Genomic DNA, 15,638 nt, shown 5'->3' on the forward strand with positions numbered 1-15,638 from the left:
AGTAAACAGTCTTATGAAATAAGACTCCTTCCGGGTACAGGAAGCAGAGACTGTAAATAAAGTTGTATTGGCGCACACTTGTGCACGTGTGTTACGTGTGCTCCGTGGCAGTTTTAGCTGAACTCAGCTGGTTGTGACAGAGATTATATGGCTCGTAAAACCAAAGCATTTATTCTCTGCTCTGCAAAGCTTGTCCCACATGCTCTGGTGTGTGTGTCCGGTGGGCGGGGAATATCACCTGAAAATGTAGTTCTAACGTTTGGGGTTTTTTGGTTGTTGTTGTTAATTTGTGTCATCAGAGCAGACTCTGTTGAACTCATGGACCATTTACTCATTCTTTGAGCCAATATTTACCAGTCACTTAGGATGTGCCAAGTTCTTGCTTAAGGCACAAGAATGAAAGGGACATATGGCGCAGGGCCACAGAGTCATCTCGTTCCTGAGAAATCGGCAGTGTGAGCTCATGCAGGTTCCACAGCCCTTCTGCCCGGCGGTTCCTCCTATGAAAATGAGGGTGGCCAAGAGTGTTTCCCTCGCGCTATTGCGGGCTAGGACACCCATTATTCATCAGGGTCGTCTACCACTCCTGGCCTGGATCCTCCTATCTCTTCTTCCCAAGTGCTGGGATTAAAGGCCTGCTCTACCATGCCCTGCTTATTTTTTTGTGTTTTGAGACAGGGTTACACATTGTCCTTCCTGGTATTGAATTCATTATATAGCTGAGGATGACCTTGAACTTCTGATCCTCTTTCTTTCTTTCTTTCTTTCTTTCTTTCTTTCTTTCTTTCTTTCTTTCTTTCTTTCTTATGGTTTTTCTTTTTTGGTTTTTTGAGACAAGGTTTCTTTGTAGCTTTGGTACCTGTCCTGGAACTAGCTCTTGTAAGACCAGGCTGGCCTTGAACTCACAAAGATTCACCTGCCTCTGCCTCTGCCTCCCAAGTTCTGGGATTAAAGGCATGAGCCACCACCACCCAGCTCTGATCCTCTTTCATCCACCTCCCTAATGCTGGAACTATAGTGTACATCACCACAACTCACTGTGAGTTCTAATGTATGTGCTTAGACATTACTGCCTCAGAGAGGAAATCCATGTGGCACTCCGAAGTGCCTGTGACTACGCTACCTAGGGGTTCTGTTAGTTTTTTAAGTGTTCGAAGTGCTCTGTCGGGCAATAACTCTTCAATAAGCTACATCCCAGCCCCTACACATGGGAATTTGCTCAGGGCTTCATTCGGTTGTTGAAAGCCACTCCACTAACATTAGCCAAAAAGGGGTTTAATAGTGGGACACAGATACTTACAGAGCCATCAGGAAGATAGGAAGTGGGTCATGGCCAAACTCCCATTGCCTCTGCTATCACCACAGGAAGAGGCCCTGTCACCCAACACCCTCCAAACTGGGGACAAGAGAGTGGATAACCTGTCTTGTGCCTCTCTCTGTCTACCAGGATTGGCTATTCAGCTGCTACCCAGAGGAAGAGGCCTCTGAAGATCTCACTGACAGGACCTCATTTGCACGGCAGCCTGTTTGCAGATGCTTAGGCAGAAGGATTGTTGAGTTCATGTTCAACCTGAGCTACATAGTGAGTTTCAAGAAAGCCTGGGTCAGGGAGTGAGGCTCTGTATCAGAAATCCAGAGTAACAAAAGGATTCCATTCACATTCCAGTTGCAGGGGAGTCAGGTACAGTCTCTTCTAGTGGAGGCAAAAAGAATGGAGCTTGAGAGCATCCATTCGAGAATTCCTGGGCCCACGGGATGGAACCAGTTCCACATGTTCTTTGGCCTACACACACACACACACACACACACACACAGAGAGAGAGAGAGAGAGAGAGAGAGAGAGAGAGAGAGAGAGAGAGAGAGAGAGAAAGTGTTACAAAATAAATAGAATACATCACTTCAATTCTAGGACATTGCTAATGGGAAAGGTATTTGAATTGGGTCTTGGTGGATACGGGGAAAGAGAACACAGTGCTTCCAAACACCACAAGAGGAATATTAGGCAAGTGGTGGTGGTGCACACCTTTAATCCCAGCACTTGGGAGGCAGAGGCAGGTGGATCTCTGTGAGTGCGAGGCCAGCCTGGTCTACAGAGCTAGTTCCAGGACAGCCAGGACTGTTTCACAGAGAAACCCTGTCTAGAAAAACAAAACAAAACAAAAAAACAACCAAGCAAACAAAAAGGAATATTAAAGGGGGTGAAGGCCTGGCCTCCAGCTTTCGGCTGTCACGCCCTGTTCCTTCCACCAGATAACTGTTTCTTTCTCTTTGGAGAGCCACCCTTCCTATTTATCAGTCATGTGCTTCCTGTGACGGTGACAAGACCCTCCAGCCTGGGCACCTGACAAGGTCTGACCAGTTAGCACGTACAGCTGCTCGGTCAGTGACTGGTCCGGGAAGAGATGTGTGACACTTTACAGAAACAGCTCTGACTTTGGGCTTTGGGAGATGGCTTAGCAGTTAGGAACTCATGCTGCCCTTCCAGAAGACCCAGGGTCAGTTCTCAGCACCCACATGGTGGCTCTCAGCTACCTGTAACTCTGGTTCCCAGAGGATTCAATGCTCTCTCCTGACCTCCATGGACACTGCACACCTGTGCTATACAGACATACATACAGGCAAATCACCCATACACATAAAATAAAAATTTTAAATGTTAGAAAAGTTACATGCGTTTTTATTGTGTGTCATGTACCATGACAAGACGGTGCAGATCTGTGGACAACTTGTAGGAGTTAATTCTATTCACCCACCACGTAGGACCTTAGTGTCCTTACCAGCTGAGCCACGCCTCTGGCCTGAAGACTACAAGTTCAAGGTCACCCTTTACTACAAAGAGAGTTTCAGGCCAGCTGAGGTTACAGGAGACCATTTCAACAGCACTTCCCCTACTCCCTACACAAAATAAAAGGGCTTTGTTGTTATTGATATTGTTGTACTTGTGTGTGCTCAAATGGCATGTATATGCATGTATGCATGTATGTGCATGTGTGGATCCATGCATATATGTGACTATGTGCATATATGTGTGTGTTCATTCCCATATATATGCATGTGGGTGTGTGTTCATGCATGTATGTATGTGTGTCTGTGTGTTCATTCCTCTGTGTGCGTGTCTGTTTGCATGTGTTTGTGTGTGTGCGTGTGCATGGGCATGTGCGTGCTAAGCACACTGAGCTAGCTGGCCTGTGAGTTTCTGAGGATTCTTTTGTCTTTGCCTCCCATCTTCCCACAGGAGCAACACATTATAGACAAACACTTGAGCTATGCATCCAACTTTTATGGGGGTTCTGGGGATTCAGCAGGTCCTCATGCTTGTACTGAAGCCCTGTTACCCATGTATTGCCCTTCCTAACCTTGGTGTTCATATTTGAAACAGGGTCTTGTTAGGTAGCCCTGGCTGGTCTTGAACTCATGGCAATCCCCTTGCCTCTGGACTGCCTGTAATTCCAGTTCCAGAAGGATCTGATTTCCTCTTCTGGCCTCTGCAGACACCTGCACTCGTGAGCATATACCATTGACCCCACATACACATAATTAGAATTAAATGAATCTTTTTTTTTAAAAAAAAATGAATGAAGAAGCAGGTTGCAGCGTGCCATAACCCTGATCGGTTAGGATAGTCCAGACTGTGCTGAGGTGAACAATCGCCCCTGGACTGGCCTCCCCATGTCTGAAGTGTTGGGGTTACAAGCTGGTGCCACTCTGAGGCTTTACCAGCTCTCAGAGTGGCTGGCCTAAACGCTAACCTCCCCTTTCACTTAGAGTTTCCTTTCCTTTGAAAGAGGATGATTGACCACAGGGAACCTCCCAGCCACCTAAACTCAGCTTACATGGGCTTCTGGCTGGAGAAACAGTGAGTGGCTCCAGGCCCAAGGGATTCTGGGAGGTGGTTGGTTTTCTCTACCTTCAGAAGTTTGAATTGAAACAGTACTGCCCAGAGATGCTATCTCACCTCTAAATGTTTACTCCTTATGCAATGACCTCCTCAGGGCAGGCATCTGGAACCTTCAGGAGAGTGTGAGGGAAGAACAGGGCACCTTGCTAGTTGGGAATTTTTTTCTTTGACACAGGGTCTCACGTAGCCCATGCTGTCTTTGGATTAATTATGTTAAGAATAGGAATGGCTCCAATTGCCTAAGTGTATAGGCTGGACACTTTAGAGATCCTGTCCTGAATACTCATGGCGGAACATCAACTTGGAGGAATGGGTGCGCCTCTGCTTTACAGATAAACAGAGGTCAGAGGCCAAGCAACTTGTCAGTATGAAGGAGTAAAAGGAAGAGGCCAGATTAGATTTTAAAAAAATATATTTTTTTTGTTTGTTTTTTGAGACAGGGGTTCTCTTTGTAACAACCCTGACTGTCCTGGAACTCATTTGTAGACCAGGCTGGCCTCGAACTCACAGAGATTTGCCTGCCTCTGCCTCCCAAGTACTGGGATTAAAGGCATATGACACCATGGCTTGGATTAGATGTTTTTAGGATCCTGCTGAGCCATGGCTGTGGCCTTGATCAGGACCAGATGCTTCATCCAGAAAAACTCCATCTCATCCCTTTCAAACCTACTTTGACCTTCTGTGTGTATTTCATTTGAAATACTTTATTTTGTGTGTGTGTGTATGTGTACTGGTGGTGTTCAAGTGTGGAGGTCAGCCCAAGGTGTCACCACGACTGGTTCCCTCTCACTGACGGTTCTGAGACTTTCCGCCTGAGCAGGAGGAGCCTGCTCTGGGACTTCAAGAGCTCTGATCTTAGCAGGTGCTTTGTACACACCTGCTGCTCTTATGGGTCTCAGACGCTGAGCTGGGTGCACAGACACAGCAGAATGTGAAGCAGAATCTCTGTCCTTGTGGAGCTCTGATGGGAGAAACTAAAAGGAATACACAAATGCAGGCACGGCTTTAGAGATGATGGGAAAGTCAGGGCTCGGAGGAACACTTGACAGCACAGAATGAGAAGTAGGGGTTAGTGGTCAAGGGCCTGCCGTGGTGAGGTGACAGGCCACTGTTGATCAGAGCCCTTCCGGCATCACTTGGGTGGCTTGCTTCTCTTTGCAGAAACTTCCGTTTTCTCATCTGTGCAATAGGGACAAAGACAGCACCCTCAGGACTTAGGCTCCCAGTGTCTTTACACGGACAGTTACCACCATTGTTCTGTCCTGGAAGAAGTGACCTTGTCTGGCTCTTTCCTTCCTTCTGGGCATTTTATTCACGCTGGCCTTGGATTCATTCTGCCAGCAGATCAAGCCTCTTCTCTCAGGGATTTTCACGACTGTGGTCATCCTTGCTGGTGGGGCTTCTCTTACTCCTGGCTATTCTCCAGCTGACAGTTCTCTCTCCTGTGTTCCCGCTACCTACCTATGAGGGAGGTCTTTTTTCCGACTAGTGCAGACCGCATCCAAAACAGTCTCATGTTCAGTTGTCTTCATATCTCCTATCCTCACCTGTTATTATTGTTTGTTTTCTCCTCCACATGAATGCAGGGTCCTAGAAGGCAGATCTTTTTTTGCCTCGTGGCGCATCTCCAGTCCCAGGACCCATAACTGGCACTTTATCATAAATGGTAACTGAAATGAATGGATGAATGAGGGCGAACACAAGAGCGACGGCCTCTGTATCCTTGCTCTCCCGCCGCGGCGGGCTACCTGGTTATTCAGAATCTGTCCACCACCCCTCGGCCCTCGCGCTGGGTGCTGACGTCCGGAACCAACTCGTACTAGCGAGGTGCTTCCTGCTAGCAGGGCGGCGGCCGCGCGAGGGTCTCGCGGCTAGAGGGCAAGCGCGCGGTCCCCCGCCCGCCCCGCCCCCACATTCAGGCCCCGCCCCATAATGCGCTCCCCAGCCTGTCGGCCCCGCCTTGCCCCGCCCCCTTGCATCAGGCCACACCCTTCTCTCCTCCCCATCAGGCCTCTGGCCCAGTCTCCGCCGAAATACTTCTTAAACTCGCGGCTACGCCCTTATTCCTCAGACTCCGCCCTTATCCCCCCCCAATCAGACCTCAGGCCGGGTCCCCGCCGGTGTGCTCCTCGGGCTCGCGGCGGCGCCCTTAGCATCAGGCCCCGCCCCCGTCCCGCCCCCACCTAGGTCCCGCCCTTCTCCGGTCCCCGTCAGACGAGCCTCAGGCCGGGTTCCCCCATCTGCTCCTCAGGCTGCGGACCTTGCCCCCGCCCACTCCCGGCCCCAAACCCCGCCCCTCCCGCTAGGCCCTGCCCCTCCTGCCCCGCCCCCGCCGCTGCGCTCCTCTGGCCGCCGGCCCCCCTCCCGCCTCATGTGGCCCGGCCCGCGGCGGCCGGCGGCTGAAAGCGGCGAGGCGGCGGCGCGCGAAGCCCGGAAGGCGGTGGCCGAGGCCCAGGCGGCGGACCGGAGCGGCGGGAGCGGGGCCCGGACCGGCCCTCGAGCGGCCGCCGGCTCAGCATGCGCGCCCGCCGGGGGCTGCTGCGGCTGCCGCGCCGCTCGCTGCTCGCCGCGCTCTTCTTCTTCTCGCTGTCGTCTTCGCTGCTCTACTTCGTCTATGTGGCGCCCGGCATAGGTAGGAAGGAGACCCCGCGGCCACCCCACGCCCCTTCCCGCCGTGGCCCGCGCCGCCGCCCCGGCCGGCCCCGCGCTCCGTGACTCGCCGTTTCCTGCCGCGCCGCCCCGCAGCTCGCCCGCACGCGCGGCCTCCTCCCTGACGCAGCCGCCCGCGCCCCCCGCGGCCGCGCGTTGCCGCTGCCCAGACCCGGCGGGGCTGCGGGCTGCGCGCCCCTTTCCCCTCCCCCCCCTCCTTCCCCTGAGCCTGCTGCTCGCCCGCGGATCCTCGTAGCGGACCGGACCTGCTCTGGGGACCGATGGGAAGTTTGAATTGGCCCTGGAGGAGGTGCTGTGACAGGGGCCTTGGGGAAACGGTGCCAGGTGGAAGGGAGGGGGCGCTCAGAGAAGAGACTGAATGGGTAGCGATTCTCCTCCAAGGCCCGCCCTTTAGAGGGGGAGACGATCTGGGGAGCAAACGAGCCTTTCCCGGAACAGAAGGGAGGCTGATGAGAAGGCAAAGGCTGCGTGAGGGTTAAGGGCAGAGGACACTGAGGTCAGATGTCCCGTATGACCTTGGGCCCTCAGCTTCTCTCCTCTGTAAAATGGGGACACGAATCCCAGCCTCATCGGGTTCTAAGGAATGGAGAGCCATAAGTGCCCCTTTAAAGCTTTTTATCTCCATAGCGGACGCCCAGAGTCTTTGAAATAAATAAAATCTGTTACAGGTAGTTTGGGGACAGAAGGAAAAAGGTTTAAGGGATGCGACTTGTCTGCCTTAGCGTGGTCTTGGAGTTCTGGAGAAAACTTCACCCCATGGTGAAAAATGAGAAGATGCTGTTGGGGGTGGGGCCGACTCTGGATGGTTGGGTTGGGTGCCGCCGGTGGGGAAGTGCCTTTGCGATAGAGTAGTAAATGCTGCTGTGCCCTGTTGACCTGGCAACTCTGAACTGGCAGAGAAATTTCCAGAGAGACAGTGGAAGGTTCTCCCCTGATTAGTTTTTAAAGCTGGTTTCACTTGACGTTTAGATGTTGGTGTTTCCTACTGTCAGCCTCATCTGGGAAGATGGAAGAGCCAACATGAGATTGTCCTGACTGACTTGGTGAGCGGCAGCCCACTAGGGATGTATAATTTTTGTGGCTTGTTAGGCTTACTAAGTAAAAGGGCAGGAATTCTGGCTGAACAAGAATAGATAACTAATTAGTGGAATTAATTGAGAAGAGAGCTCATTAGTGAATAGGATATTAGATTCTCGGAAAATGGGTGTGAAATGATGGGTTTAAACCTAGAGGCATCATCCAGTCAGATCCTCTTTTTTGTCCTTTTGCGAAAGTGACGGGTGTTTCTGGTCTGTGTCTATATAGCCCCTGTATCTCCAAGGTGATCACTCTTTTGATAAGAAAGGATAGAAGCCAGACTCTTCAACAGAAATTCAACTTACTGACTTCAGGTTCCTCAGTTGTCGATTTCAGGTCAGCGGATCCCCTGTGCCACCACCACACTTAGAATCCCAAATCCTGTGTCACTGCAAGAGGAAACTTTTGGCATTTCATTAGTAGCTTCTTCGAAGTATGCAAGAGAGCAGATCTATTGTGGATTCAAGTGTGTTGGTATAGAATAGGAACAGCAGGGCTGGGGTGTGGTTGGGTGGTAGAGTGGCACCTTGCATTGTGCAAGGTCCCCGTTTCATGCCTAGCACTGGAGAGGGGGTGAAGAGAATCAGTAAAAAGGAGGAGTCTTAGGATCCGTATAACCACAGTTATATTTAGCTATTTGGCTGTTTTATTTATCTTGCCTTTTAGAAAAAGATTTTTATTTTGTATGTTTGGATGTCTTGCCTGCATGTATGTCTGTGCACTACATGCATGCAATGCTTATGAAGACCAGAAGAGGGCATTGGATCCCCTGGAACTGGAATTACAGATAGTTATGAGTCCCCATGTTGGCACTAGGAACCAAGCCTGGTTCTCCCCCCAAAGCAGCAAATGTTGTTCTTTGCTGAGCCATCTCACCAGCCCCATCCATACCTTCCCTGTTAATGAACTTAGTTTTTCAAATGTCTAGTTTTCAACTGTGCTATGGTAAAGCTTTCTCAAAGGTTGAGGCAGTCTAGAGAATGTAAGGGTTTATGTGTCTTCAGATATAAAAACCCTATTTGAGATGGTTATAAAAATGAGCTTAAGATGTGTATTGTGGCACATGCCTTTAATCCCAGCACTTAGGGGGCTGAAACAAGAGGATCTCAGTGAGTTTGAGCTCAGTCTGGTCTATATAGTGAGACAGTGGTGAATTCCAGGACAGCCAGGACTACATAGACCCTGTCTCAAAAACTTAAAAAGAGCTTAGAGGGTTGGAGAGATAGCCTAATGGTTAAGACACTGGTTGTTCCAGAGGCCTTGTGTTCAATTCCCAGCAGGTACATGGTAGCTCACAACCATCTGTAACTCTGATTCTAGGAGATCCATCGCCCTCTTCTGACTGCTGAATGTACCAGGTATACATGTGCATGGCCCACAGACATGCACATAGACAAAACACCTATACATATACAAAAAAATTTTTAATTTTTCTTATTTTGAGACTGGGTCTTTATGTAGGCCAGGCTGGGGCTGGAGAGATGGCTCAGCCGTTAAAGGCTAGGCTCACAACCAAAATATGTAGGCCAGGCTGTCCCAGAATTCACAGAGATCTGCCTGTTTCTATCTCCTGAGTGCTATGATTAAAGGTGAGTGTCACTATATCAATCCACATAAAGAACATAAAGTCGAACCAAATGAAATTGTATCTTATAGGGGCTGGAGAGATGGCTCAGTGGTTAAGAGCATTGACTGTTCTTCCAGAGGACCAGGGTTCAATTCCCAGCACCCATATGACAGCTCACAACTGCCTGTAATTCCAGTTCCGAGGGATCCAGCACCCATGGCATCAATGCAAATAAAAATAAATAAATTTAAATAATTGTATCTTGTAGGCTGTGTATCAACTGTAGTTCAGCCTAGTATATTTCCAAATGGTGGCTGGTCTGTTTTTCTGGTACAGTGCAAAGTGGCAGACCTGACCTTTCTCCTAGATACCCCTCTCCCCCTGCACCTTCCTAATACTTGCTTTTGACTCCATTTGTAACCCTTATGACCATGTGCCCTAGGACTGAGAGACATCATCCCTCACAGAGTGTATCACAACTTAGTGAGACCCCGTGTCCCAGAACAGACTTGAAACTGGAGAGATGCTCAGCAGTTAGAACATTTGCTGTTCTTCCAGAGGACCTGATTTTGACTCCTAGCACCCACCTACATGGGGAGGCTCACAACTGCCTCTAACACTCTTTAAGGGATCTCAAGTCCTCTTCTGGCCTTTTTGGGTACCTTCACACCTACAGCACATGCATACACACACACACACACACACACACACACACACGCTCGCGCGCTCACAAATACACATTCTACACATAAATAAAAAGAATAAACTTTTTTTAAAAACATGGGGCTATAATTCAGCATTAGAGTTCTCAGCCAGTATGTGTGAGGCCCTGGTTTCAATTCCTACTTTTGGGGGCTGAGAATTGGAAAAGAAGAGGAAGGGGAGAAGGTATTTGGACATGAGGTATCCTTCCTTGAAGCCCTTCTCCACAGCCTGAGGAATGTTTCTTATCACTTTTACCTGCAGTGTTGACATACCCTCTCTTCTGGAGAAAACTTTGATCTTATTTATGACCCTCTGACTAGAGGAATTTCAGAGTTTAGAGGACCTCCAGGCTGACTGGGTCCTTTAAAGGAGAATGGGCTTGAGCTGCTCACAGATGCAGGTATAAAGTGCAATCTAATGGTCCCTTTGTTTGGCAAGATGTGCAGGGCTGCTGACCTCCACCAGTTGTTACAACAGGAACCCTTGGAGAGTGGCCCTGCAAGCAGGTGGTCAGGGCTAACGGCTCACTACTGATATTTTACTATTTGAAGTTCTGTTTTGCCATTTCAACCAATTTTTCTCTGCTTCTTTGACAGTTGAAGAAAGGAAGTGGGGAATGGTTTTCCTGTTTTGGTCTGCTTAGTCCCAAGGAAAGTTTGGTTTGTGGCGAGTGTTTGGAAGACAAGAAAGAACCAGTTGTTCAGATCCCTCCTGATTTGACCAAATAATTTTGTGGAAGTATTTGGATTTCCTCATTTGTGTGTGTGTGTGAGAGAGAGAGAAAGAGAGAATTGGGGGCTCAGTGAATAAAACTCATGACTTGAGTTTGATTCCATGTGGAGGAAGGAGCTCTGACTTTTATAATCTCCCCATGGCATACCATAAATAAATAAACAAACAAATAAATAAATGTAATAAAAAGTAGGGAGATCCAGACAGGTCAGGGTTTTACTCACTCTAGCTTGGAGGCAAACCTTGAACTTTCAATTCTCTTGCCTATACTCTTTCAGTATCTGAGATTGCAGGCCTTTCTTTGTGTTAAAAAAGATTGTACCTTGCTAGGTAGTGGTGGCACATGCCTTTAGTCCCAGCACTCAGGAGTCAGAGGCAGGCAGATCTCTGTGAATTTGAGTCCAGCCTAGTCTACAAATCGAATTCTAGAACAGCCAGGACTACACAGAAAAACCTGTCTACCTAAACAAAACAAACAAAAGAAATTATACCTCAGTCAGGCTAATGAATGATTTAGTATATGGAATGCTGCTAGTTTGTTGACATTCTAAAAAGATACTGAATTCTAAAAAAAAAATGAAGATTATACAGAAAGCACATGTTTTACGTATTCAAATAGATGTCTTTTTTTCTAATAAACATTGGAAATAAATGTTCCGATCTCTTTTAGTCTGTTATGGCAGGAAAAGCCTTTTGTTGTTACTGTCTTCAAAATGCCTTCTGAATGTCTCCATTACTTAACATATGGGATTTTCTGGAGGAAACACAGTGGGGGTATATGGATTATTCTGCTCAAAAGTTAAATATCTTCTCCTGTTAAGACCCCTCCCCCCAGTGTTCCTTTTCCAACTCAGGTTCACAGATTGTGTTCTGTTGGGACATGGTCTCATGTAGCCTAGGCTGGTCTCAGACTTGATCTGTGGCTAAGGATGACCTGAACTTCTGATCTTTCTTCCTCCAGCTCCCAAATTCTCTGCCCTCCTTCTTCGGAGGGATCTGTATTTGGAGGTAGGCTGGATTATAGAAGGAACAGTTTACCTGCTGTCAGGGTGTGAGCCATGTCTTTGGTTCTCTCTGCAGAGTTCTTGCTTTCTATAAAGAAGGTGTTAGATTTGGAGTGAGCTGGTCTTTGGTTGTTTGAAAGGTGGGCCTGCTTCTGTCTGACTAGTCAGGATCATGACAGCCAGGAGTGGGAGGGGCTCGCTTGCCATGTCTTTCTAGAGTTCTTTAGGAGAGTGACAATCCAAAACCACAATGGCCAAGATACTGCTGACTCACCTGGACCCCTTGATTTGGCTTTTGTGACTGTTAAAGGGGAGGAACATGCTACCATTCAGAGGAAACCAGTAAGGCTTGGGAGAGCTGCTGAGGTCTGTCAGGAATAGCAGTAGAGGTGAGGCTAAGTAGATAAGGGCTAATCAGAAGCCAGCAGGGTAGGCGTGGGCAGAGAGGCCTCCAGTCAGTCAAGAGCTATCAGGGAAGTCACAGTCATTTCTCAGGTCCCAGGACCTGCCTTTGACATTTTGTTTTTTGTAGATCACTGAGACAAAAAGAATTAAGAAAATGGCTCAGTAAGTTGGCGTATGCATGCCTGTCTTGTTCCCAGATGTGGTCAGTTCTTACTGCAGCTTCATTTCAAAGATGGCATATCAGCCAGACTAAGCCATTCCCTTGCCCAGAGTTAAGAATTATAATGTCTCAGGGACACACATGTCATACGGATGATGGCAAGATCAGTTGCAAGAAACACATAGAAGCCGGGTGGTGGTGGCGCATGCCTTAAGTCACAGTACTCTGGAGGTAGAGGCAGGCCTATGAGTTTGAGGCCATCCTGATGTCCAGAGCTAGTTCCAGGACAGCTAGGGCTGTTACATAGAGAAACCCTGTCTCAAAAAAAAAAAAAAAAAAAAAGAAAGAAAAGAAAAAAAAAGAAACATAGAAATGGAAGACAGTATGTCCTGAAGGACCAAGTCAGTCAGTCATCAGCAGACTTAGGTAGAGAGACTTCATTCATTTAGTCAACAGGTCATTTTGTAGCATCCCTCTTGTGCACTTTCATTGTGGGATAGCTTAGAAGTGGGGAGGGCAGAGTATTTCTACCCCTTTGGTCCTTTCTAGGGGAAGGTTTTGTGTTGTATTCTGATGGGGATGGATTCATGCAAGAGAATTTTAAGATCTTGGGGTCAGCCAGAGAGCCTGGTTGAAAGCTGAATGTGATACTGCCACTCATCAGTCTGTGAATGTCAGTTGTGGTGCTGGAGGACCAGGACATGTAGGGGCCCTGGAGCAGGAAATAGTAAGGGACTGGCAGGAGATGAGTGGGACCTGCATGCCCAGCTGTGGAGGACTGGGTCTTAGTTGAGGTGGCAGCTATACCTCTGTTCCAGTCAGCCCTGACTTCGAGAGCACTTCGTTCTCCCTTCCCTTACCTGTCTACAGAGGAGACTGCTTCTCTATGTGCTTGTCACAATTAAATTTGAGTGTGGGTATGAAAGGGCTTGGTATAGAGCTGAGCCCAAAGCCTCTTACATTGTTGCTGTTCCTGATTCAGAGGGCCAACTGCTCTAAACTGCACTGGGACTGAGCACCATTCACACTTAGATGAAAACTTGCTGAGTCTTCTGCCCTGTGGACTGAAGAAACCGGACTGTAGAAGAGTCACTGTCTGACCTCAGGTTGCATGAACCCTTTCTGTGGTGCTGCGAAGATATAGCCTAGGCAAGCTCTCTACCAGAGAGCTCTACCCTAGCCCCAAGAACTCCTATTCCCTGGGAAAACTCTGCTGCTGTAAGTTGGGGAAAGGATTTGTGTGTGGTTCCCTGCCTTTTGAGGTGCTGCTGCTTGAGGACATCGGCCTGGCATCCAAGACTTGGAATCTACACTGATGTCTGTCTGGTAAAAGAAAAGAATGCCAAGGATGGTCTGGGTGTCTCTGGGATGTTATCTGTCTTGGTTTCATCCTTTGCCCTGGGGTCATCTTTAAATTTTAATATGCAGAGAGGAGTCTTGCTTTTTTTCAGTTCCAGCCCCTCACCTCATCCTACTTTTCAGCAAACAGGGCCCACTGCACTTTCCCTCCAGGCCCAGTTTAGTGGATGTGAAGTGAAAAGAGCAGTGCCTTGTGACACACGCTTTGTATTTGGTGCCTTTGTGTGAGGAGCATTCAAATGGGATCCTCCCACGAATTCAGTTCCCCCAGCATGGGTGGCACCTTAAATAATTTAGAGAGTTTGCCCTTCTCGGATTTCCCACTTTCCCCCTTCTCTTTGTTAGCTTGGGTAAGTAGTTGGTTGCCCTAGGGCATTGTTCCTCTTCAGTGACACTGACACTGTCTATGGAAGGAGCCTGGATGCTGTTCCCAGGTGCCTTAGTTACCTGCATCAGTTAGTGATGGCTCTTTGAGGCAGAGAGTGGCCTAATTACGGAGATGACCTGTGCAGTAAAGTAGCCACTGTGGAGTGGTCAGAAAGCAAGCACAGAATTAGACTGTAAATTAATCTCTGTATGGTAGTGGGCACAATTCTTTGTTATTTTTAATAAAAGTCAAAGACATTGTAATAAATACCAGTATGCAGAACTTTTTCTCCCTCCAAGTGTTCTGAACACCGTAATTTATAGGCATTTAAACCTATTGCTTAATTCTGTGTCTAGTAAAGTGGGGACTTGGAAAGATGAGAAAAGAGAAAATGTGTTTTTATCTCATAGAACTGCTGATTGTGAAGGTTCTGTTTTTTTTTTTTTTTAAGATTTTATTTATTATGTATACAGTGTTCTGTCTGCATGTACACCTGCAGGTCAGAAGAGGGCACCAGATCTCATTACAGATGGTTGTGAGCCACCATGTGGTTGCTGGGTCTTAAACTCAGGACCTCTGGAAGAGCAGACAGTGCTCTTAACCGCTGAGCCATCTCTCCAGCCCCTGAAGGTTCTGTTTTTTATTTTTTATATTTTTGAGAAAGCTATGTAGACCAGGATGGCCTTGAACTGAGAGATCTACTTGGCATCTGCCTCCTGAGTACTGGGATTAATGATGGTGTCACTCTGCTGAACCTAGAAGATATGCTGAAAAAACTTTTTTTTTTTTTTTTTTTTTTTTGACAATTTCACGTAGCTCAAGTTGGCCTCAAGTTTATTGTATTGGGAAAGTATGACCTTGGCCTCCCATCCTCCTGCCTGTTCCTCCTCAGCAGGCCTGTGCCACCATGGCCAGTCCAGACTTTGTATGTGTTACATAAGCACTGTACCAATGAGCGACAGTAACCACTCCCATTTGTCTGGTTTTTAGACGTGGTCTCTGTGTTGATCAGGCTGGCCTTGAACCCAAGATCCTGTCTCTGCAGGGATTACAGCTGTGAGCCAATATATCCAGCTTCATGCAGGAGCTGATTCTCTTAGGCCTCTGTGGATCATGAACTAGAGTCATGGAGCACTGGGGACCCTCCCTTGAATGGGCATTACTCAGGACCTGTGACCTCTTTCCTTTTTTGGCACCTGATATTCTGCCCAAAAATGACCAATCTCAGTAAAGATGACCTCAGTCTCCCTCTGATTACAACCATAAAAGCTATAAAAGCCCACTGGGCAGGGCAGCCAGACAGTATTCCTCCTTTAGAGCCCTTCCCATGCTTGGGAATTCGTTCTCACGTTTCCTTAATAAAACTGCCGTTCATTCTGCTCGCTCCATGTTGCAGTTTCCTTATTCTTGGACATGAGACAACAAACTTGGAAACTGTATCCTAGCTCCCCAAGTTAAACCCACCAAGAGAAAGACTCCATTTTACGAAAACAGCTGGATCAAGCTGAGGAATTCTGCTTTTATGCTTTTATACACAAAGCCTAAAGTGTTCGTGCTCAGTTTATCTTTGGGACTAGTGGACCATTTGTGATGCTCAGAAAATAATATTTTTCTACATAACACCGCTGCCGTATTTGTGTTAGCTAAACCTTTATTGTCATTCAGAAGAATGACAAAATTGTTGATTGTAGGGA

At 47.9% G+C, this 15,638-nt stretch overlaps 1 protein-coding gene across 3 annotated transcripts in view; it reads left to right on the forward strand.

The window, feature by feature from the left end:
- Positions 1-6,283: 6,283 nt before the first annotated feature.
- B4galt5 (beta-1,4-galactosyltransferase 5) overlaps positions 6,284-15,638 on the forward strand; it is a 54,282-nt gene continuing 44,927 nt past the window's right edge. The window contains exon 1 of one of the 3 annotated variants that reach the window (XM_057781589.1): positions 6,284-6,530. In XM_057781589.1, coding sequence (XP_057637572.1) covers positions 6,416-6,530 — 115 coding nt within the window. In that variant the 5' untranslated portion in view covers positions 6,284-6,415. Of the gene's footprint in view, positions 6,531-6,724; positions 6,858-7,589; positions 7,612-15,638 lie in introns of those variants that run through there. The other 2 variants (XM_057781590.1, XM_057781591.1) reach the window with 2 other exon arrangements.

Source organism: Chionomys nivalis, chromosome 9 (assembly GCF_950005125.1).
Source record: "Chionomys nivalis chromosome 9, mChiNiv1.1, whole genome shotgun sequence".
Classification (NCBI taxonomy): Eukaryota; Metazoa; Chordata; class Mammalia; order Rodentia; family Cricetidae; genus Chionomys; species Chionomys nivalis.